Source organism: Leopardus geoffroyi, chromosome C1 (assembly GCF_018350155.1).
Source record: "Leopardus geoffroyi isolate Oge1 chromosome C1, O.geoffroyi_Oge1_pat1.0, whole genome shotgun sequence".
Classification (NCBI taxonomy): Eukaryota; Metazoa; Chordata; class Mammalia; order Carnivora; family Felidae; genus Leopardus; species Leopardus geoffroyi.
The window spans coordinates 160778904-160801078 of NC_059328.1; the positions used below are offsets into that span (position 1 = coordinate 160778904).

The 22175-nt window shown below is 35.8% G+C and overlaps 2 protein-coding genes and 1 long non-coding RNA gene across 3 annotated transcripts in view; 1 reads left to right on the plus strand and 2 right to left on the minus strand.

The window, feature by feature from the left end:
- The window catches only part of SLC25A12 (solute carrier family 25 member 12), a 207081-nt gene that overhangs the window by 136139 nt on the left and 48767 nt on the right, over positions 1-22175 (minus strand). The window lies entirely within an intron of this gene.
- HAT1 (histone acetyltransferase 1) overlaps positions 1-22175 on the plus strand; it is a 59252-nt gene that overhangs the window by 9361 nt on the left and 27716 nt on the right. Inside the window, exons 3-6 of the mRNA XM_045480201.1 lie at positions 8037-8112; positions 12148-12268; positions 21366-21545; positions 21815-21936. Coding sequence (XP_045336157.1) covers positions 8037-8112; positions 12148-12268; positions 21366-21545; positions 21815-21936 — 499 coding nt within the window. The remainder of the gene's footprint in view (positions 1-8036; positions 8113-12147; positions 12269-21365; positions 21546-21814; positions 21937-22175) is intronic.
- Positions 2070-21906, minus strand: LOC123599076. Its single transcript, XR_006712958.1, has 4 exons — positions 21794-21906; positions 14559-14568; positions 9109-9113; positions 2070-2161 (listed from the first exon to the last, which is right to left on the minus strand). It is a non-coding gene; the product is annotated as an uncharacterized LOC123599076 (long non-coding RNA).

A 22175-nucleotide genomic window follows, 5' to 3' on the forward strand; every position in this document is an offset into this window, starting at 1 on the left:
AGAAAATACAGGGTGATCAGGTCCAATTACTAAGGTGACATTTGAGTATGTAATAAAAGGAATGAATTTGTGAGCAATGTAGATATCTCAAGGAAGACTGTTAACATACAGCAGAATCGCAAGTGCACAATGTGCTGTATGTGTTCAAGGAATATTAAGGAAGCCATTGTGACTGAGAAGGCTAGCTTGGGAGAATGAAGTATCTGGAAGCCAAAAGATTGAAGTATTTGAAGGAGGAAGAGGTAATCAACTATGTCAAATGTTGCTGGTAGTCTCATAACATAAGAACTATTGGGATTTAGTGATTTGATAACTTTTTTTTTAATGAGAGAAGTCATAGGATCTACTACTTTATAGTAATTTAGAGAAATTAAGAGGAGAGAAATTAGAAGTGGAGTATAGACTCCATATTTGAAGAGATTTTCTCAGGAGCAGAGTTGAGAAATGGGTAGCTAGAGAAAGACCTAGGATAAAGTTAGAGAACTTTATTTTTGCTTTTTATTTATTAAAAAAAATTTTTTAATGTTTATTTTTAAGAGAGAGAGAGACAGAGTGCACGCAGGGGAGGGACAGAGAGAGAGGGAGACACACAATCCAAAGCGGGCTCCAGGCTTCAAGCTGTCAGCCCAGAGCCCAACATGGGGCTTGAATTCATGAATGGTGAGATCGTGATCTGAGCCAAAGTCAGACACTTGACCGACTGAGCCACCCAAACATCCCTATTTTTGCTTTTTAAAAAGTGTTGTACAATTTATACACGATGAAATGCACAATAAGTGTATGATTCAGTGAGGTTTGAGGTTTCCCCCCAAAATAGCTGCTTTTTGGGGGTTTTAATTTAAAACCCAGTTTTGGGGGTTGATACATGCAGCAGGTCTGGTGGGCTACATTCCTTTGTTTTGTTTTGTTTAAAGTTTATTTTAAAAGAGACGGAGAGAGAGCATAACCTGGGGAGGGACAGAGAGAGAGAATCCAAACAGGCTCTCCAACAGTGCAGAGCCAGATGGGGGACTGCTCTCATGAACCACGAGATCATGACCTAAGCCAAAATCGAGTTGGATGTTCAACCAACTGAGCCATTGAACCAATTTTGTTTTGAACCAATTGCAGACTTACAGAAAAGTTGGGTATAAATACAGACTTTTTCTCCCTGAACTGTTTGAGAATTGCTGACTTGATGCATCATCACCACATATTCTTTAATGTATATTTACTGTAAACAAGAACATTATTATACATGGCCAGAATATAGTCATCAAAATTAGAAAATTAATATCAGTACATTATCACCATCTAATTCTCAGACTCTGTTTAAATTTCCCACTTATCTTAAAATGCCCTTTATAGCAAAGGGATCCAGTTTAATTAGGGCCAGGGCTTACATTTGGTTGTCTTGTTTTCTTTTGTCCCCTTCAGACTGAAACAGTTGTAAGTCTTTTCTTGACTTTCCTGACCTTGACCAGTTGAGGATTATAGATAAGTTATGTTGTAGAATGTTCTCAATTTGGGTTTATCTGATATTTGCTCATGGTTTATTTAAGGTTATATATTTCTGGTAGGAATGTCACAGAAGTGATATGCAGATTTCATTGCACTTGTTAGTTTTTCATTAAACTTCCAGTTCTTTCATTTATTTAGTTCCTCTTTTATTTAGTGGATTATAATCTGTTACTATCATTTATTTTGGTGCCTATATTGTCCCTGATTTGGCCAGTGGGAGCCCAGTTCATGCTGGCTTCTATGTCATTTTTACATGTCCTCTTCATTTGATTACTTCATTCTGATTATTTTTTAGAACAAGATATTCCAGGCTCATCTGTTATGTCTGTCATAGCTCTGGAATCAGCCATTTCTCCAGGGAGCCCTGGTTTTTTGTTTTGTTTTGTTTTTTTTGTTTTGTTTTGTTTTTAAGAGGAAAATGGTATTTCGAAGCCAAGATCTAGTAGGTGAGCTGGTAAACTCATTGCTGTTAGTGTTGTTCTAACATTAATGAGAATGGCCTTCTCAGTGGACAGAACTTTGTTCCTTCCCTTTCGGTCCCTGCTTCCTGCAAATTATTACTGTTCTGATTCCTTTCATTAAAAAAAAAAAAAAAAAAAAGAGTTTTGCCTGTTTTAGAACTTTATATAAATGTAGTTATGCATGTATACTCTGTGACTGGCTTAGTTCAATCAGCATGGGTTTGAGGTACATCTTATTGTTGCCTATATCAAAGGTTCATTCCTATTTATGGCTGAATACTATTCTGTTGTTGGATATATCGCTATTCATCAGTTAATGGACATTTCGGTTTTTCTAGTTTTTGGTTGTTATAAATAGCTCTGCTAAGAATGCTCTTGTAATAAGTCTTTTTGTGGACCCATGATTTTATTTAGGGTAAACTCCTAGCAGTAGATTTACTCGGTCATAGGATGGTTGTATGTTTAGCTTTATGAGATACTTGCCAGACTGACTTCCCAAGTACTTACACATTCTCTGATAATGTATTATAATTCTGGTTATTCCATATCCTCATGAATGTTTGGTGGTGTAAGTTTTTAAAATTCATAGATTGAAGGGCTCAGTATTTTTTTAAAGTTTATTTTGAGAAAAAGAGAGCATGCACACATGAGCAGGAAAAGAGCAGGAGAGAGAGAGAGAGAGAGAGAGAGAGAGAGAGAGAGAGAATCCCAAGAAGGCTCCATGCTGTCCTCTCAGAGTCCAGTGCGGGGTTCGATCTCACAAACTGTGAGATCATGACCTGAGCCAAAACCGAGTCAGATGCTTCACCAACTGAGCCACCCAGGCACCCCGAAGGCCTCAGTATTAAGACAGCAGTTCTCCCCACATTCGTTTATAGATGTAATCTTTTTTTCTAGGTCTTAGTTTGATTTTGGTATGAGGGTTTTGCCAGCCTTATAAAATGCGTTGGCAAGTGTTCTCCATCTTCTAAAAAGAGTTTGCAAAAGACTGATATTTCTTCTTTAAATGTTCAATAAAATTTGCCGGTGAAGCTTTGTGGGCCTTGAGTTTTCTTTGTCAGAAGGTTTGTCACTACGAATCTAATTAGTAGATTTAGTACTATTCTGATTTAGTGTTTCTTCTTGTGTCAGTTTTGGTAATTTTTGTCTTTTAAGGAAATTGTCCATTTTACCTAAATTTCCTGTCAGATTGTTGTTCATAATATCCCCATTACCCTTTTAAGGACTGTAGAATCTGTAATCCCTTTTCTGGGATACTGGTAATACGTGTTTTCTCTCTTTTTTCTTAATGAGTCTGCCTATCAGTTTATCAGTCTTACTGATCTTTTCAAAAATCGCTTTTCTGTTTATTTCTTATTTCTCTTAATCTTTATAATCTTTATTATTCTTTCATTTGCTCCTAAGAAATCTCTCTTCTTGGGGTGCCTGGGTGGCTCAGTCTGTTAAGCATCTGACTCTTGATTTCAGCTCAGATCATGATCTCACCATTTTTTATTTTGAGCCCCACAACAGGCTTTGGCCAAAGCCAAAGTAGGCGGAGCCTACTTGGGATTCTATCTCTCTCTGCCCCTCCCTTGCTCATGTTCTTTGTCTCTCAAAATAAATAAATAAATAAACAAACAAACAAACAAACTCCCTTCTCAAGGTAAATGCTTAAATAACTGGTTTTAAACTTTCCTTCTGTAATACTAGCATTAAAATTATAAATTTACCTCTGAATACTGATCTACTTGCATCCCACCAATTCTGTTATGTTGTGTTTTTTATTATTGTTCTGTTATTATTTCTTCTTTGATCTGTGGGCTACACAGAAAAAATGTTGCTTAATTTGCAAATACTTGGGGCTTTTCTAGCTACCTTATTATACTGATTTCTGTTAATTCCAGGAAGGTCAGATTATTTCAGTCCTTTTAAATTTGAGATTTGTTTTATAGTCTAGCACATATTGTCTGTTTTGGTGAATGTCCCAGGTGTTTGGGGAGGGTCCCAGAGAATGTAAATAATTTATATTCTGCAGTTTTATACAAGGTTCTATAAATGTCAGTTGGTGTAATGGTGTTATTCAAGTCTTGTATATTTTTGCTGATTTTTATCTACTTATTCTGTCAGAACAGTTGAGAGAGGACTATTGAAAATTCCAGCTATAATTGTGGATTTGTCTGTTTCTTCAGTTGTCTAGTTTTGCTTCATGTATTTTTCTTTTCTTTTTTTTTTTTAATTTGAAGCATAGTTAATGCTTCATATATTTTGAAGATTCGGTATTAGGTGCATACAGATGAGTCTGAGTCTTCTTGATGTATTAACCCTTTAAGCATTTATAAAATGTTCCTTCCTGGGGTGTTTGGGTGGCTCCATCATTTAGGCATCCAGCTCTTGATTTTGGCTCAGGTCATGATCTTATGGTGGTGGGATTGAGTCCTGCTTCTGGCTCCGTGCTGGGCATGGAGCCTGCTTGGGATTCTCTCTCCCTCTCCCACTGCCCCTCCCCTGCTCACACACATTCTCTATCTCAAAAAAAAAAAAAAAAAGTCCCTTCCTTATCTCTGGTAATAAAGGGGTCTCTATCTCTGTCCCCACTTTAACTCTTCATCTTGCCTTATATTGAAGACGGCTTTTTCAGATATGAGTATTGCAACAAGAGTTACGTAAGCATGGGAGAAATAACAGCATGTTTATATGCTGATGCCTATGATCTGTCAGAGAAGGGGAGAATGGTACAGGAAAAGAATGAGGAGTATTTGTGGAGTGATCTTGAAAATATGAGAGAATATTCTTGAGAATATCATTGTAGGGCTTAGTCTTAGATGGCAGCATGGAGAATTTCTCTGCCAGTTTAACGAAAGGAAGACGTGGGAATGGCTACAATAAATTAGGTGTAGAAGTGGCAGTTGTGCAGGTTCTTTTGTGAATGCTTCTGTTTCCTAAGTGAAACAAGAAGCAAGGTTATCAAATGAGAATGTGTTTCTAGAAGATGTTGGAGGTTTGAGGAAGTAGTCATCTTGTCAAACAAGAGTGAGTAGCCTTGACAACTATAGTATGATTGTCAGGTAGCACTAAGGGTCCACTTCCAAGTTTTGTACTCATGAATGTAAAGCCAAGGTCAACTACATGAAGATGCAAGGGTGTAGCAAAAAGTGGGCATACCGTCAGACTTAACTAGAGTGGGGATTTAGCAGACTGGCATGACAAAGATTGGAGCAAAGGAGTTAAGGATGTTTATGAGGGAGTGATAATATTGATTGGCCATGGGATCCTACACTGGAAAGTGAGGGTACCAAGGAGGGGAGGAACAGTGAAAATTGTGTTCTAATCAATACATTGTAAGTCCTGGTGGAGGTTGGAGGTTAAAAAATTGTTAGAGTTGAGGTATCACAAGGAGTGAGCTAGGAAGAGGTAGTGGTAAAATTGCTTGGGATTCCCCCACCCCCCGACTTGTGCTTTCTCTCTCTCTCAAATAAACTTAAAGATTAAAAAAACTATTTAAAAAACTTCATTTATTAGAGATTAAAAGAATCCTTTATATATAGCATTGGTTTTAAAGAATCTCTCTTGGATTATTTCACCCAAATCTAATCAGATCCAAGCAATAAATATTTAATTATATATTTGCCTTAAAGTATTTGAGTTTTACTTCAGTTAAAAGACTCATCACTTTGCTTTCTCTTTCTTTTAGTTCCTATTACCTGTGGACTACATTTCATGCCGAAATAGTAAAACCTTAGTAGTTTAGATGACAGGAACGTTGAAGAAGGCCAATCCAAACTATAGAAATAGTTATCACAGCTAGGTTTTTGACACTTATAATGTTTCTTTTTGTCTGTGTCTCTTCATCACTACCAAAGTGCTCTATATTAGAAGCAGTAGTTTGCAGTTAATTTTTAATAATTTCTAGAGGCTTCTAAACATTTTTAAATATTAGAGATGCAGTGGTGGGAAATTTGGGGGGTTAATGAATCTAAACATACTGGATTTATTTATTTTTTTATTGTGAAATATTACAGACATGCAAAAAATACCTAGCAAACTAATGAATATCATGATCCCATCACTCAGCTTTTCCACATCTTAACATTTTGCTGTATTTGCCCAGGCTTTTTTTAATTTCAATTTTCATCATGAAAATTTGTAAACACATAGAAAACTTGAGAGAATAGAACATTACTTACTTATATATCTAATACCTAAATTCAGCAGTTAAAATTTTGTCATATTTGCTTTAGAATATTTTTTTACATTTTATTTTATTTTGGCGGGGGGGGCAGAGAGAGAATTTTAAGCAGGCTCCACCCAGCACAGAGCCCAGCATAGGGCTTGATCCCACATCCCTGGGGTCATGACCTTAGCTGAAATCAAGAGTCGGACACTCAACCTACTGAGCAACCCAGGCACCCCGTTGTATTTGCTTTAGTATATACATTTGCTGAATTCTTTGCAAATAGATTTCTAAATATGACAGTTCCCTTATAGCACATGTTCTAATATATGAATATTTACATATATAACCATAATTCCATTATTACACCTATAAAAAGTAATGGTAATTTTTTGATATCATGTAATTTTCTGGTTTCCTTGGTTGTCCTTGAAAGTCTTCAATAGCTTTTTTTTTTTTTTTTATTTAAACCAGAATTCAGTCAAGGATCGTGCATTATGGTTGGCTGTAAAGTTTCTTTTTCTTTTAATCCAGAACAATCCCTCCCCTCAACATGGAACGTTTTGCCCCTCTGCCATTGATTTATTTGGTAGAGTAAAGTCATTGTATAGAATTATTAGACAAATCTACATTCTTGATTTGTCTGTTTTCTTTTAGTAGTAGTTCACCTGTTACTCTGTCCTCCATATTTCTTGTAAATTGGAAGGTTTAAAGCTGGATTAGATGTGGCATAAACATTTTTGGTAGGAAAATGTATATTTTATATTGCATTGAATCAGCAGACATACAATGTTGGTCTTGAAAAGGTGGTGACTGCCAGATGTCTATGTGAAAAGCTATCTTTTCTTTTGTAAATCATTAATCTGCTGGATGATACTTTGGCATCCTGTGAATGATCTGTTGTAGGAGGACAATGGTAGAAATTTTTCATGTACAACTTTTCATTCTTCAATTTAAAGATGGTGGGGTAAGATAAATTATACATAAGATAAATTATACTGGGAAAATGTCCAGTAATATCAGAAGTCACAATAAACGCAAATAAAATAACAGAGTACCCTTTTCCATCTTAAATTGGTAGAAATTAAAGTTGAGGGTCCAGAATATTGTCAAGAATGTGGGAAGCAAAGGAATCTAAGTAACTGCTGGTAGGTGGGTGTGTGTGCATGCGTGTATATATGTATATATATATATACATACACGTATACATATATACATATGTATGTACATATACATACATACATATACATACCGTTAAAGTATTTTTAGAGAACAGTTAAGCAATATTTACAAAAATAATTCAGTACTTTTACTCAGCACTTCTACTGCCAGGAATTTATCCTGTGTGTACTTGTACAGCAAGGTGTGTGTATGAGGATGTCATTGCAGTATTACTTTTAATAGCAAAAAAAACCCCTCTAAAACCTAGTAACAACATAAATATCATCTTGCACTGATAAAGAATGATGTGACGATAAAGGCCTTTTCAAAACTCAGATTATTCTTGTCCTCAGAATGTTTTCCATAGGTTTTGTTGTTGTTGTTTTTGTTTTTCTTTCATTGATGCTGTAGCTTTTCTTACCTGCGAGTATCTTTTTGGTTTTGTTTTCTTTTACTCTTTTCATTGTATATAAACATATGGAAAAATAAAAACTAAATCAGATGCCTCTCATACCTAGTTTTCTAATTCTTAGAATCAGTAGGGTTTTGATGCTAAAGCACTCAAAGCAATATTATTCATTGTTCATTTGTCTCATGAGAATCCGATGTAAATCATATAATGGAGAAGTGACATTTTACATAAGAAAAATGTTGGCTGTACCCTAGTTATAGTGAAATTCTTGAAATGGAAATACCTGTCACCTTTAATATCTTTAATTTAGTATCTTTAATATCTCTATATTTTTTATTCTTTTAAACAGTTCGTTTTCCTGAAGATCTTGAGAATGACATTAGAACTTTCTTTCCTGAATATACCCATCAACTCTTTGGGGATGAGTAAGTAACATAGTAAGATGTTTGCCAAATTAGTATGGCCAAAAAAAAACCAACACTTTTTTTTTTTTTTTTTAAGATCTAGAAATCAGACTTTATTTTCTTTGTTGTTTTTTATGTAATTTATTTAAAATATACATTAGAATGGCATTTTTGACATTGAGACACCAGTTTACTATATAATACTTATCACAGAGTACTTTAGAGGCATTCTCTCATTTAATTCTCACAGCTGTTTTAGCGATGGTATTACTAGTCATTACACTGTACATTGGTGGAATTGGGTAGTTGCTTAAGGACATCTGACTGGCCAAAGTTCAGATTCAGGCAGTCTGACTGTGAAGCCCATATTCGTAACTACTACTTTTTTCTTCCTCTTGCTGTGCTATATTGCTTTTAGTACAAAATATACTCTCCTAAAGCTGGAAAGCTCAAGTTGTTCTTCGATGATGAGTAAGCAGTTTATTTATTTACAGAGAAATTTATTTTTGAAAGCAATGTTAAAAGTATAACCTAGGATATTCAGCACAATTCCTTAATTTCTTATAGCTTCATTACATTATATAGCCAGTTACCATTTTTTTTTAACTTTTGATTTTGAAAAAAACTTCAGATTTGCAGAAAATTATAAGAATAGTACTCTTATATCCTTTAAAATCTAGATTCCCCAGTTACCATTTAGTTATATTTGCTTTAATCGTTCACTGCTATATAGATCTATTGGTATGTTGTTGAACCATTTGAGGGTTGGTTGCAGATGTATCTTGATCCCTTACTCCTAAATTCTTTACAATGTATTTCCTAAAAGCAAGGACAGTAACCATAGAATTATCAAAACTCAGGAAATTTAACATTGCTGTAATACTAAATTCTAATATATCATCCACAGTCCAAATTTTGCCAATTGGTTTCCAGTAATTCTTTTTAACAATTTTCTTCATTCTGGATCCAATCCAGAGTCATATATTGCATTTAGTTTAGGCTCCTTTAATCTGAAACAGTTCCTCAGTCTTTTTATTTTTCATGATATCATGTTTTTGTGGGTTATAGGCTAGTTTTATAAACTTCAATTTTGGATTAGTTTGATTTTTCTTCATGATTAAATTCAGATATTGTGCATTTTTGTAGTACCTTAACAGAAGTTGTGTGTGTCCTTAGTCTGTCACAATCAGAAAGCCCATGATGTCAGTTTGTTCCATAACTTGTTAACTTAGTTTAGAGGTGCCTGTCAGCTTTCTCCACTGTAAGGTTTTTTCCTTTATTATGTAATCTGTGGGGAGATACTCTGAGACTGAAAATATACTGTTCCCTATCAGTCTTTTTCACCCAGTAGTTTTAAATCCATTGATGATTCTTGCCTGAATTGGTATTTTACTGTGATTATAAAATAGTGATTCTCTAACTTTGTCATACCTTCTACATTTATTAGTTGGCATTCTGTAAGGAAGAGCTCTTTTTTTCCCCTTAAGTATTTCTTTGTGTATATCAGAAGAGACTCAAGGATTCTTCTTTTTTAATCCAATGAGTTATAATCCATTACTGTTATTGTGACACTCAAATTACCCCATTTCAAATGGGCTTTTGAATCCTTTTGATATATCATCATCATTTTGGGGACACTTTACCTTCTGATATGGAGATTCATCGTATACTTTTTCCAGTGTTTCTGGAGTCAGCCATTTTCCTAAGGAACCCTGGTTTGTTGTAGGAAGAAAGCGTGTTTTGATACAGTTGACATTTAAAATATTTCCCTTCATGGCTGTTTTACCTATGTGTTATTTCAGCATTGTTCACATATTTATTTAATGTGGTTTTTGTTTTTAAAGTATACTGATCTTAAGAGAAAGAGAGCATGCTAGTAAAGGAGGAGCAGAGAGAGAGGGAGAGAGAATCCCAAACAGGTTCTGCACTGCCAGTGCAGAGCCTGATGCAGGGCTCAAACTCACGAATGGTGAGATCATGACCTGTGCTGAAATTGAGTCAGATGCTTAGCCAACTGAGCCACCCAGGTGCCCCTCATGTGTTTTGAAATTGACAGATGTCTCTTCATTGACAAATTTCCTCAGAAGTTTTCATTATTAATGTATCAGATTAGGCATTTTATGTGCTATTAAATAGTAATAATTGTATTTTATTATGTATTGATTCATGCCAAAATTTGAGTCTTTTGTATTTCAAATAGGTTTTATTTTATTATAAAAAGAGGAATGTTTTCTTTTTGGATTTCTATTTTTAAGGAGCTATTTTTTTTATTCTCTTCCTATTACTGCTATTTAAAATCTCTTCCTTTGGTGCATAGGATCTAGTCTACAGATGATGCTTCTTAATGGTATTCTGTACATTCATTCTGTTTTGCATGTCATTAAAAATGCTTGCATACTCCTAAGTTAGACAGATGACAGATAATTATGATGACCATGTCTTATGACTCAGGTATGACCTTGATACTACTATCATTGCCATTCCATTTTATAAACATAACTTTCAGAGTCCTGGAATGGACACTGCTAATACTTTATTTTGGTAGTCTAGACAGAAATCTGGAAATGGCACTGCTTCTTCCAGGCACTCTTCTTCAGAATTCACTTAAAAAAAGAAAAGCTTTATTGAAATATAATTTACTATATAGTTGATCTACTTTTTAAAACATTTTTTAATGCTTATTCGTTTTGAGAAAGAGAGCACAACCAGGGAGGGACAGAAAGAGAGGGAGACACAGAATCCGAAGCAGGCTCCAGGCTCCGAACAGTCAGCTTAGAGCCTGACTTGGGGCCCGAACTCACAAACTGTGAGATCGTGACCTGAGCTGAAGTCGGACACTTAACTGAACTTGAGCCACCCAGGCGCCCCTGTATTTAAAGTATACAGCTCAATGATTTTTAGCATAATGAGTGTTGTGTAGTCATCTTCACAATCAGTTTTAGAATATTTTTGTCATTCCTACCCAAATTTCCATAACCAGTTAGCAGTCATGCTCTTTTTCCCCCATTACTCTCCCCAGCCCTAGGCAATCATTAATCTACTTTCTGTCTCTGTAGCTTTACCTATTCTGAATATTCTTTTTTTTAATTTTTTTTTTAATGTTTATTTATTTTTGAGACAGAGAGAGACAGAGCATGAATGGGGGAGGGGCAGAGAGAGGGAGACACAGAATCGGAAGCAGGCTCCAGGCTCTGAGCCATCAGCCCAGAGCCCGACGCGGGGCTCGAACTCACAAACCGTGAGATCGTGACCTGAGCTGAAGTCGGACGCTCAACCGACTGAGCCACCCAGGCGCCCCTACCTATTCTGAATATTTTAGATTCACATTTTGGAATACTCTTTTTAGAGAATATCAAGGCGTAGATGGATTTCAGGGAGCAGGATTGGAAAAATAGCAGCCCCAGATCTGCTTTCTGAGTTCATACAGGGGTGTAATTAGGTGCTTTCACCACTCTCAGCAGCTCTGGTATCTTGATGATAGAAGCAGGTGGTAAATTGGAGGCAAGACTGGGCCAAAGCTACATGTTAGCTGCTTGCCTAGCCAGGTACCAGTTTAATACCACTTGTGTCTGCTTTGAAATGCTCTCTGGTACTAGTAATAATAGCAGCAGCTGCAACAGTAGCAGTAACATCTGACACTTATTACTACTTGTATAATGTGTTAGTCAACATTATGAGCAGTTTACAGGTATTAACTTCCTCATTCAACCCAAACAACATCCCGAAGGTAGGTGCTGTTATTTTCTCTTATTTTTTTTAAAGATTTGATTTTTATGTAATCTCTGCACCCAGTGTGGGCTCGAACTTATAACCCCGAGATCAAGAGTTGTATGCTTCACCTACCAAGCCACCCAGGCGCCCCTCTCATTTTATAAATGAGGAAAGCTGAGACACAGTTTCGTTATAAATACTTGTTTCTTTTTAAAACAGGTGTAGTTTAAAATCTTGAAACTACCCATAAAGTTAAACTTGTTTATATGGATGGTTAATACTTGGTAATGACTTTGCAAGATTCTTTCTGGGGTCTCAGATTATTGATATTTTTTTCCTTTTCAGTGAAACTGCTTTTGGTTACAAGGGTCTGAAGATCCTGTTATACTATATTGCTGGCAGCCTGTCAACAATGTTTCGTGTTGAATATGCATCTAAAGTTGATGAGAACTTTGACTGTGTAGAGGTAAGAACAAAAATGAATTTATCTTTAACTCTGCTTTCCATTTGAGTATAAAGCAGGTTTTAAAATTTAAAGGTTTGAGGGAGGAGAGAATCTGTTATATAGTAGCTTTGAAACCACATATTCAATCTTTAGTTATGGATGTGATTGCCTGCCTATCATGGCAGTTAACATTTGATCATGATCCTTAGCCTGATCTTTTTCCTGAGTGGTCCTTCTCTATAAAAATGTTCACTCTTATGATCATAGTTGTATTTTGTTTACCAAATACAATTCTGGCCACTAGAATTAGAAGAAGCAAGGAACAGATTCTCCGCTGGAGCCTCTGGAGGGAGTGTGGCCCTGTTGACACCTGAGTTTAGCTCAGTGATACGGTTTTTAGACTTTGCCTCAAGGCTGTGAAAGAATAAGTTTCTGTTGTTTTAAGCCTCCAAGTTTGTGGCAGTTTGTTATAGCAGCCACAGGAAACTAATATAGATTTTCATACCAGGAAGTGGGGTGCTACTGCAACAAATAACTAAAACTCTAGAAATGTCTTTGGAAATAGGTAATGGGTAGAAACTGGAAGAATTTTGAGGTACGTGATAGAAAAAGCATTGACTCCCTTGAAAAGACTGTTGGTAGAAATATGGACATTAAAGGCATTGCTGGTGAGGGCTCAGAACAAAGTTAGAGGCATGAGAGAGAAAGCCAATATCATCATAGAGAATAATGTACCATCACAAACAGTATATTGGTAGAAATAGGAATGTTGAAGGTGCCTCTGTTGAGTCAGAAGGAAAGGAGGAACATGTTATTAGAAAATGAAGGAAAGGAGATAGATATTTGTTATATAGTGCCAGAAAGCCTAGCTGAATTGTGTCCTACACTTATATAGAAAGAATTTATAAGCAGTGAACTTGGATATTTAGCTGAGGAGATTTCCAAGCAAAGGGTTGAAGTTGTGGCCTGGTTTCTTGCGGCTTATTATAAATGTGGGAGGAAAGGGAGAGATTGTGAGAAGAACCGTAAAGCATAAAAGATCCACGACTTGATGATTTGGGAGACTCTTAGCCTATCCAGGTTGCAGAAGACACGGAAATTAGGAGATTCATTGTTAGGAAAGCGTGCTGTGGAGAGAAAGCTGAAAGCATGGCTAGATAACTTTTTACTCTTGCTGAAGAGATTAGGCATGTGACTCTTGTATCTCCTCAGTAATCTCAGCAAAAGCCAGGAATAGAGATTGAGTAGAGATCAAGTCCTTTGTAGGACCATCTTGTCTAATGGCATGAACCCTCATGGCATACGCAGGTGACCTAGAAGGGTTTTGAGAGTATTATATCAGCAGAAACACTGCCAGTGTGGACTAACAGGATGAGGAAAGGCAAATGAATTTTCTAAATTCTATAGGTAGGAAACAAGCTGATAACACTACTCAGCTGCAAACATGTACTTCCCTTCGAGAAAAAGGAGTAAGACCCAGAGGGTAGAGCTGCAGGCCACAGTATCCCCAAGTCTTGAAACCTAATGGAATTTGACCTTCTGGATTTTGAAATTGCCTGGTACCAGTGACACCTTTCTTTCTACCATTTCCTTCCTTTTGGAATGGGAAACTCCTTAACTTATCCTGTGCCTGTCCCACTACTGTATTTTAGAAGCAATAACTTGCTTTCTAATTTCACAGTATCACAGGTGGAAAGGAATTTTGCCTCGTGAAGTATCCTTCCCAGAGTCTCACTCATACCTGATTAGATAATGACATTTTGGACTTGAGTTGATGTTGGAATGGTTGAAACTTTTGGCAGTGTTGGGATGGGATGAGTGTATTTTGCATGTTTAGGTTGGACATGAATCACTGAGGGACCTTAAGAAAGCTGTATGTTTTCAGACATCTTGGTGGCTCAGTCAGTTAAGTGTCAAATTCCTGATCTCTGCTTAGGTGAGGTGTAGCCTACTTAGGATTCTGTCTCTCTTCTCTGCCCCTTCCTGGCTTGTGTGCATGCTCTCTCTCTTTAAATAAATAAATAAAGTTTAAAAAGAAAAGAAAATTATGTGTTTTAGAGTTGTTCTGTTTCTGCGCATTCCTATTTAAACACACTGAGATTTTTTTTTTCTTTAAGGTTTTGTTTAAATTCCAGTTACCATACAGTGTAATACTGGTTTTAGGTATACAGTATAGTGACTCAGCACTTCCATACGTTGTCACCCAGGGCTCATTACAGGTGTACTCCTTGATCCCCATCACCTGTTTAACCCATCCCCCCCAACTATCTTCCTTCAAGGCATTGAAACTTTTCATTAAGAATTACTTCACAGAAGGGTGCCTGAGCCTGGGTGGCTCAGTCGGTTAAGCGTCCGACTTCTTCCACTCAGGTCATGATCTTGCGGTTCGTGAATTTGAGCCCTTCATTGGGCTCTGTGCTGATAGCTCGGAGCCTGGAGCCTGCTTCGGATTCTGTGTCTCCCTCTCTCTCTGCCCCTCCCCTGCTCTCTCTCTCTCTCTTTGTCTCTCAAAAATAAACATTAAAAAAAATTAAAACAAAGAATTATTTCACAGAGTTGAGTTTTTTAAATGAAATGCCATTTTTGTCGCTGAATCACATTTACAAAATTGCAAGTTGCATTCTTATTTTTTAAAAAAAGGTTTTTTTAATGTTTTTTTTTTTTTTTCAACGTTTATTTATTTTTGGGACAGAGAGAGACAGAGCATGAACGGGGGGAGGGGCAGAGAGAGAGGGAGACACAGAATCGGAAACAGGCTCCAGGCTCTGAGCCATCAGCCCAGAGCCTGACGCGGGGCTCGAACTCCCGGACCGCGAGATCGTGACCTGGCTGAAGTCGGACGCCCAACCGACTGCGCCACCCAGGCACCCCTTTAATGTTTATTTTTGAGAGAGACAGAGTGCCACTGGGGGAGGGGCAGATTAGCAATTAAACCAACTTTTTCAAGGTTTTAAATGGACTTTAAACTTCTGACTTAAATCTTTTGCCAATCTCATGCCCCATCTTTTGTTGGCTAAAACCTCTCCATGACTTGGGACTGGTTGATTTGGTTCTTTTTATTTAATTTTTAAAATTTTGTTTCATTGTAAAGGACTTGCCCAAATTCACGCAATGCTGTATAAACTAGCATGTAATATAGACTTATTAAAGTGAAGTTTTTCCCTGATCATATGTTTCTTATTAGATTGTTAAATTCTCAGGCCCAGCTAGATACTCTTATTAAAAATGCAGGTAGTAGTTTCCTTGTGTAGTACAAAATATACTATCATTTGAAGATTTTGGTGGTGGTGTTTTTTTTTTTTAAAGTTCCAGCTGATAATACTGGATTGATTTCTTCCAAAGGAACTATTGACTTAGTTATTGGTAAATCTTTCAAATACTATTTGCAGTGAAAATAGCTATGTATTTGCATTGACTTCTAATTGTTCCATTCTTGAAAACCAGGTTTTTCCATTTAGAAGCGCTGTGTTAGGAGTAAGGAATCAATCTTTTATGGTGTCTTTTTGTAGGATTATTTGCTTCATGATTGAAGATAATTTGTATAAATTACATGTTCAAGCAAAGACTTTTTTCCCCTTATAAAAAAAGAATGGGTAGTGGATGTTGGGGGGATGGGCTTACCTCTTCTATCTTAGTTTGTATTGAGATATCACTATGCCTCTATATTCTTGATGCTATAGTGGCAACAAAACAAAATCATTCCTCTCATGGAGCTTGTATTGTAGCTAGGAGGAACAGTCAGTAAACAAAGAGTTTTGTTTGTATGCTTTGTTTTTTAGATTTCCCTTAACACAATACTCTGTAGGTCCATCCATGTTGTTGCAAATGGCAAGATTTCATTTCTTTATGACTGAGTAATATTCCATTGTATGTGTATTTATATATATCCCATCTTTATCTACTCATCTATCAATGGATACTTACAGTGCTTCACATTTTGGCTGTTGTAAATAATGCTGCAGTGAATACAGGGGTGCCTGTGTCTCTTCGAATTTGTGTTTTCATCTTCTTCCAATAAATATCCAGAAGTAGAATTCTGGATTGTATAGTAGTTCTGTTTTTAATTTTTTGAGGAACCTTCATACTGTTTTCCATCGTGGCTGCACCAGTTACATTTCCACCAATAGTTATGAGGGTTCCCTTTTCTCCACTTTTTAGTATGATGTGATCCCACTTGTTTACTTTAGCTTTTGTTGCCCTTGCCTGAGGAGACTAGTCTGAAATCTATTGCTAAAAACAATGTTACAGAGTTTATTGCCTATGTTTTCTTAAAGGAGTTTTATGGCTTCAAGTCTTAACATTCAAGTCTTTAATCCATTTTGAATTTATTTTTGTATATGGTGTAAGATAGAGGGTCCAGTTTCATTTTTCTGCATGCAGCTGTCCAGTTTTCCCAATGCCATTTATTGGAGAGACTGTCTTTTCCCATTGTTTATTCTTGTCTCCTTTGTCATTGATTAATTGACCATATATGCATGGGTTTATTGTTAGGCTTTCTATTCTATTCCATTGATCTGTTTTTGTGCCAATACCATACTGTTTTAATTACTATAGCTTTGTAGTCTAGTGTGAAATCAGGGAGCATGATACCTCCAGCTTTGTTGTTCTTTCTCAGGATTGCTTTGGCTGTGCAGGGTCTTTTGTGGGTCCATACAAATTTTAGGATTCTTTGTTCTAGTTCTGTGAAAAATGTGGTTGGTATTTTGATGGAGGGTGCATTAATTATAGATTGCTTTGAGTAGTACAAACATGAACACAATATATCTTTCCATTTATTTGTGTTGTCTTCAGTTTCTTTCATCAAGGTCTTACACTTTTCAGAGTCTCCCGCTTTTTCTGAGGTAATTTCATTGCTTTTTAGTGCAAGGGAGTGTAACTAAGATTGCTCAGTCTTGCTAATTGTTAGCATTTCTGGGAAAAGGTTTAGTAGAGAAAGTTGAAATATTTGGGTACAGTTTGTATTATCTGTGAATTTCAATCATCTATTTTATCCTTGTCTTCCACTAATATGGATTGAATTTGAGAGTAGATGAGAGCAAATATTTAAAATTTGCTGGATTCTTTAGCATCTTAAAGAAAATCCTTGTGCACTTCTAAAAATTTAATCTTGAGGAAATGAAAAAATAATCTTTGGTAGACTAATACTTCACTATACTCTTTTTGATAATTTGGACAGTGTTCTTAGTGTGTAATGCTTTTTATAAAATATAAAAAGCTTTCAAATTATATATTGAGATTTCTATCTTAGAATTTTATATATGAGCTTAGGTAGCAAAATACTAATGCAGTATAAATCAACAGGATACCACTTTTGTTTTTCCAGTAGTGAAAAAGTTCACACTGTTAACTTCTCTAACAACACTCAGATTTCCAGACATGTTGTCGGGTAATGTAAGATTGAGCAAATTAAGCAGATATGGAAATTTTTTGGCTTGTAGTTTGTAGTAGATCTTAGGTAATCTTAGAATTCTAGTCAATGTTATTAAGTCTGCCACTTTAGCCAAGTAAAGGAGCACCTACTTAACAGGCCTTTTTAAAATCATTATTTCAAAAATAACTCACCATAGACAAATTTACACAAATGATGCTGTTTAGGATAAGATACTAAGGACGTCATTTGGTTTTCAAATGTGTATAAATACAAATAAGGTGTAAATATATTTACACCATAGCAGACTACCAGTTATTCTCAGGCACATTGCTTTATGCAGTGATGAAGAAAAGCAAAAATTGCTTTCTGGGAAAATCGCATATATATCAAGGTATAGAACATTGGAAGTTGAAATGATCATAATGTGAGATAATGCAATCTAAAACATTTCATCATGACTTACCTAAGAGCTAAATAGTATAATAGTTACCTTTATACTTTCCTTTATATTTATTTATTTAAAAAAATTTTTTTTAATATTTATTTATTTTTGAGAGACAGAGCATGAGCAGGGGAGGGGCAGAGAGAGAAGGAGACACAGAATCGAAAGCAGGCTCCAGGCTCTGAGGTGTCAGCACAGAGCCTGACATGGGGCTCAAACCCACGAACTGTGAGATCATGACCTGAGCCATAGTCAGACGCTCAACTGACTGAGCCACCTAGGCACCCCCCTATACTTTCCTTTTTAAAAAGATATTGCTAAATGTTTGGAAAACATTTGTAAGGCATGTCTTTATTAAAATATCAGGTTGTATTCTGGATTCTTGATCTATTCATGAATGCTTAATTTCTTATCTATAAGTACATTTTTTCTTTAATTTTAATTGCGGTTTAAAATAATATTCTTTTTTTTTTTTTTTTTTTTTTTTTTTTTTTAATTTTTTTTTCAACGTTTATTTATTTTGGGGACAGAGAGAGACAGAGCATGAACGGGGGAGGGGCAGAGAGAGAGGGAGACACAGAATCGGAAACAGGCTCCAGGCTCTGAGCCATCAGCCCAGAGCCTGACGCGGGGCTCGAACTCCCGGACCGCGAGATCGTGACCTGGCTGAAGTCGGACGCTTAACCGACTGCGCCACCCAGGCGCCCCTAAAATAATATTCTTGAAAGTAGGGAATTTTTTAGTGATCTTCAGAAATAGAATCGAAGCTTTTAGCAGCAAGCATTGGAACTAAAAGGTTTCAGTTAAGCTTTGATTCTACATGGAATTTAAAAAAGATGAGATGGGGTGCCTGGCTAGCTCAGTCACTGTAGCGTGCAACTCTTGATCCAGGGATTGTGATTTCAAGCCTCATGTTGGGTGTAGAGCCTACTAAAATAAACAAACAAATAAAAATATTTAAAAAATTTTTAAATGATGAGATGGGTTTTTCTTTAATGACGATTTTTATTATCTGGCCAGTAATCCAATATGACAAATGAATATTTAACTGAACTAAATTAGTAAAGAGTACAGATTTCTAAGACAGGGTGGTTATGGGATATTTTCCTTAAAAGAGTATATTTAGTAGATAAGAGCCATTTGGTTTTATGCGATGTATTTTTTGTAATATATCCGATACATGTTTTTTCTAACCTATTATATGTAATAGATTCCTTGTTTTTAAACTTACTCTTTTATTCTTCTGTAAAAGTTCTTAAATGTTATGAACTTTCCCAGAACCAAGTATTTATTTGAAGATATTTATTACGGTAAATAGGTATCCCTTGAAGGCTGAACGTTAAACATTAACTCTCTTTCAGCTTTATTGAGCTCAGACCTTTGGGTTTTTCTGTCTTCCACCAGAACTGCTACTTGAAACTTAGTTTCTATGTTTGATGCAAGATATGTGAAGTTATTTGATCATACTTTGCAATGCCTTGTTAAGAAGACAGGATATAGGGAATGTTTTTAAAATTTACAATTATACTATAAATGCTTTGAAGTGTTTTCTTTTAAACTGATAGGTTATAAGCCTTTTTATTTAAAAGTAATATTTCTTGACTTTTTTTAACTTGGACTAAAATTATACTACTTTACCTGTCACTACTTTGGATTTTAATTGCCATATATCAGACTGCTTAAAACTATTCCTTATTATTACAGTTTCCTCTTGTACTTATTGAGGTTGTACATATTCTATAAAATATGTTTAAGATGGTTTCTTCACATTAGATGGCACTTTAAACAAAAAAATATCAAATGCAGTTTATTTGATCTTGAAGGTGAATGAACTACAAGGACTGATGTACGCATTACAAATAAGCTGTTGGGCATAATATTGAAGAGCTGTGTTTTAAATAATAGCTCTTCTTTTTTTATAGCTATAAACAAGTTATGTATAAATGTTGGTGGTAGCAGAGCATTAAAATAATAAAACTTGTTTGTGATAAACTCCATCCTTGGTTCTCTATCCTAAATTGTAACTGAATGATAATAAAGTGCTATTCATCTGCAGGTGCATTGCTTCTACTTAGTTAAAAGATGGTTGAAAGGACAGGAATTAGTAGCATGTTGTATTAGCCTTTTGTAGTGTATTTTGTCCTAAGCATCTTAATTTCCCTGTTTTGAATGCTAAGTAGCAAGGGTCTTGGTTTAGAACTAATACCCATCATGCATGTAAACGGTATGAAAGAGCTGCTTAGTAAGTTAACACAAAGTGTTCTTGTGTCAGTCCTTGTGGAAATAGATACAATACAAACATTACAGCTGAACTCACGGCAAACTCCATTAAGTAAAAACCTGGCCTCATTGTTCAAGAAAAAGTTTGAATAGAATGCAAGCTCATTTTGTTGAATGTAATGTCAGGCTTTTAGGGACTGTATTGAGGGATAAGGTTTTGTTAAGTTGAGACCAATTCATTAAGTTTTATTGCCTGGTGAGAAGCAGTAATACTTTATTGTAAGACTTCATCAAATATTCATGGTTAAAGAGAAGTAGTAAATGTATTCAATCAAGTGGTCTTTTGGGGTTTTGAAAGGGATTATGAAGTCTGCTCAGCTGATAGTTTTAACATTCATTGAGGTTGTTTAACAAGGGTAATTTTAGTCTCTGAGTTTAATTTTGTTGTCCAGGCTTGTCTCTTTCTACTGTCACAAATCCAAGTCTATAAAATTTGTGTCACATTATAGGGATGAGTGGATAATCTATCCATTCATATAAATTATGTATGTCCTAAGTGGGCATATTTTTTAAATTGTCATCTTAATATTGAGTTTAGTGTATGAAGGAGTTACGACCTACTTGTTAATGTAAGTTTGCTGTTCGTTTGGTCAGACTGTAGCCTCCCCTTACTACTGCTTGTGATCTTGGATAATATGGTCTCCTTGACACACATAAAATAATAAGCGGTTTTTTGTTTGGGCCAGTTCCAATTGTCCTGAAGGGATATGGTCGGCATTTTCTATATGATGTTAGAAATTTCAGTAGCATTGCCCTCATTCTTGCACCTGATTTCAGGCTACCTGCCTCTTCTTTTTTACTTCTTTATTATACTTATGTTCATCTCCGATTTGTGTGGTAGTAGTTTCTTGTGCACATGAAACTCATCCTTTCTCATTTCTCCATGTGTCTTCTTTAGTTTAACTGGGAACTTCATTTTGGTGATTTTTGTGGGTTTTGTCCATTTCAAAGAAATTAAGTATAATCAACTAAAAGTCAAATTTGTTATTAATGTTTTCTTATGTCCTTTAACCTCTGTTCCTTAGGCAGACGATGTTGAGGGCAAAATTAGACAAATCATCCCACCTGGATTTTGTACAAACACGAATGACTTTCTCTCTTTGCTGGAAAAAGAAGTCGATTTCAAGCCATTTGGAACCTTACTTCATACATACTCTGTTCTCAGTCCAACAGGAGGGGAAAACTTTACCTTTCAGATATACAAGGTAAAGATAAATCTAAATATTTCTTGGGTGAAAGTACTTCATTTGCCTGTAACCGGTGTGCTGTTTTGTTATTTTCAGTGACTCATTCTTAGTTCAGGAAACAAGTTTCAGTCAGCATTAAAAACAAAGATCTATTTTGTGTGTGTGTCTGTGTACACATCTTAATCTGAGACTTCTAAACATTTTCCCACAGGATAGTTTTGTGTTCTGCAGACTTTCACTTACCTCTGTGATGAGTTTCACCTGACTTTTCCTGGCTTTTTCCCTAGGCTGACATGACATGTAGAGGCTTTCGAGAATATCATGAAAGGCTTCAGACCTTTTTGATGTGGTTTATTGAAACTGCTAGCTTTATTGACGTGGATGATGAAAGATGGCACTACTTTCTAGTGTAAGTACAGTTCTAAAGCAACAGTAGACCTTATTACCTCCACAAAGCCAGCATTTTAATTGTGGCGGCCCAATTATTGGGACAGTATAATGATATTTTTCCCAGGAAAGAAAAACTATTGTTTGTGAGGCTTGAGTTTTCCTTCATTATGCTTTCGGAGACCTTGAGAATAGAGCTGAATTAAATGCTGTTGTCCGTTAGGGCCCTGAATGTAGGCTTAAACAGTAAAATGAGCTTTG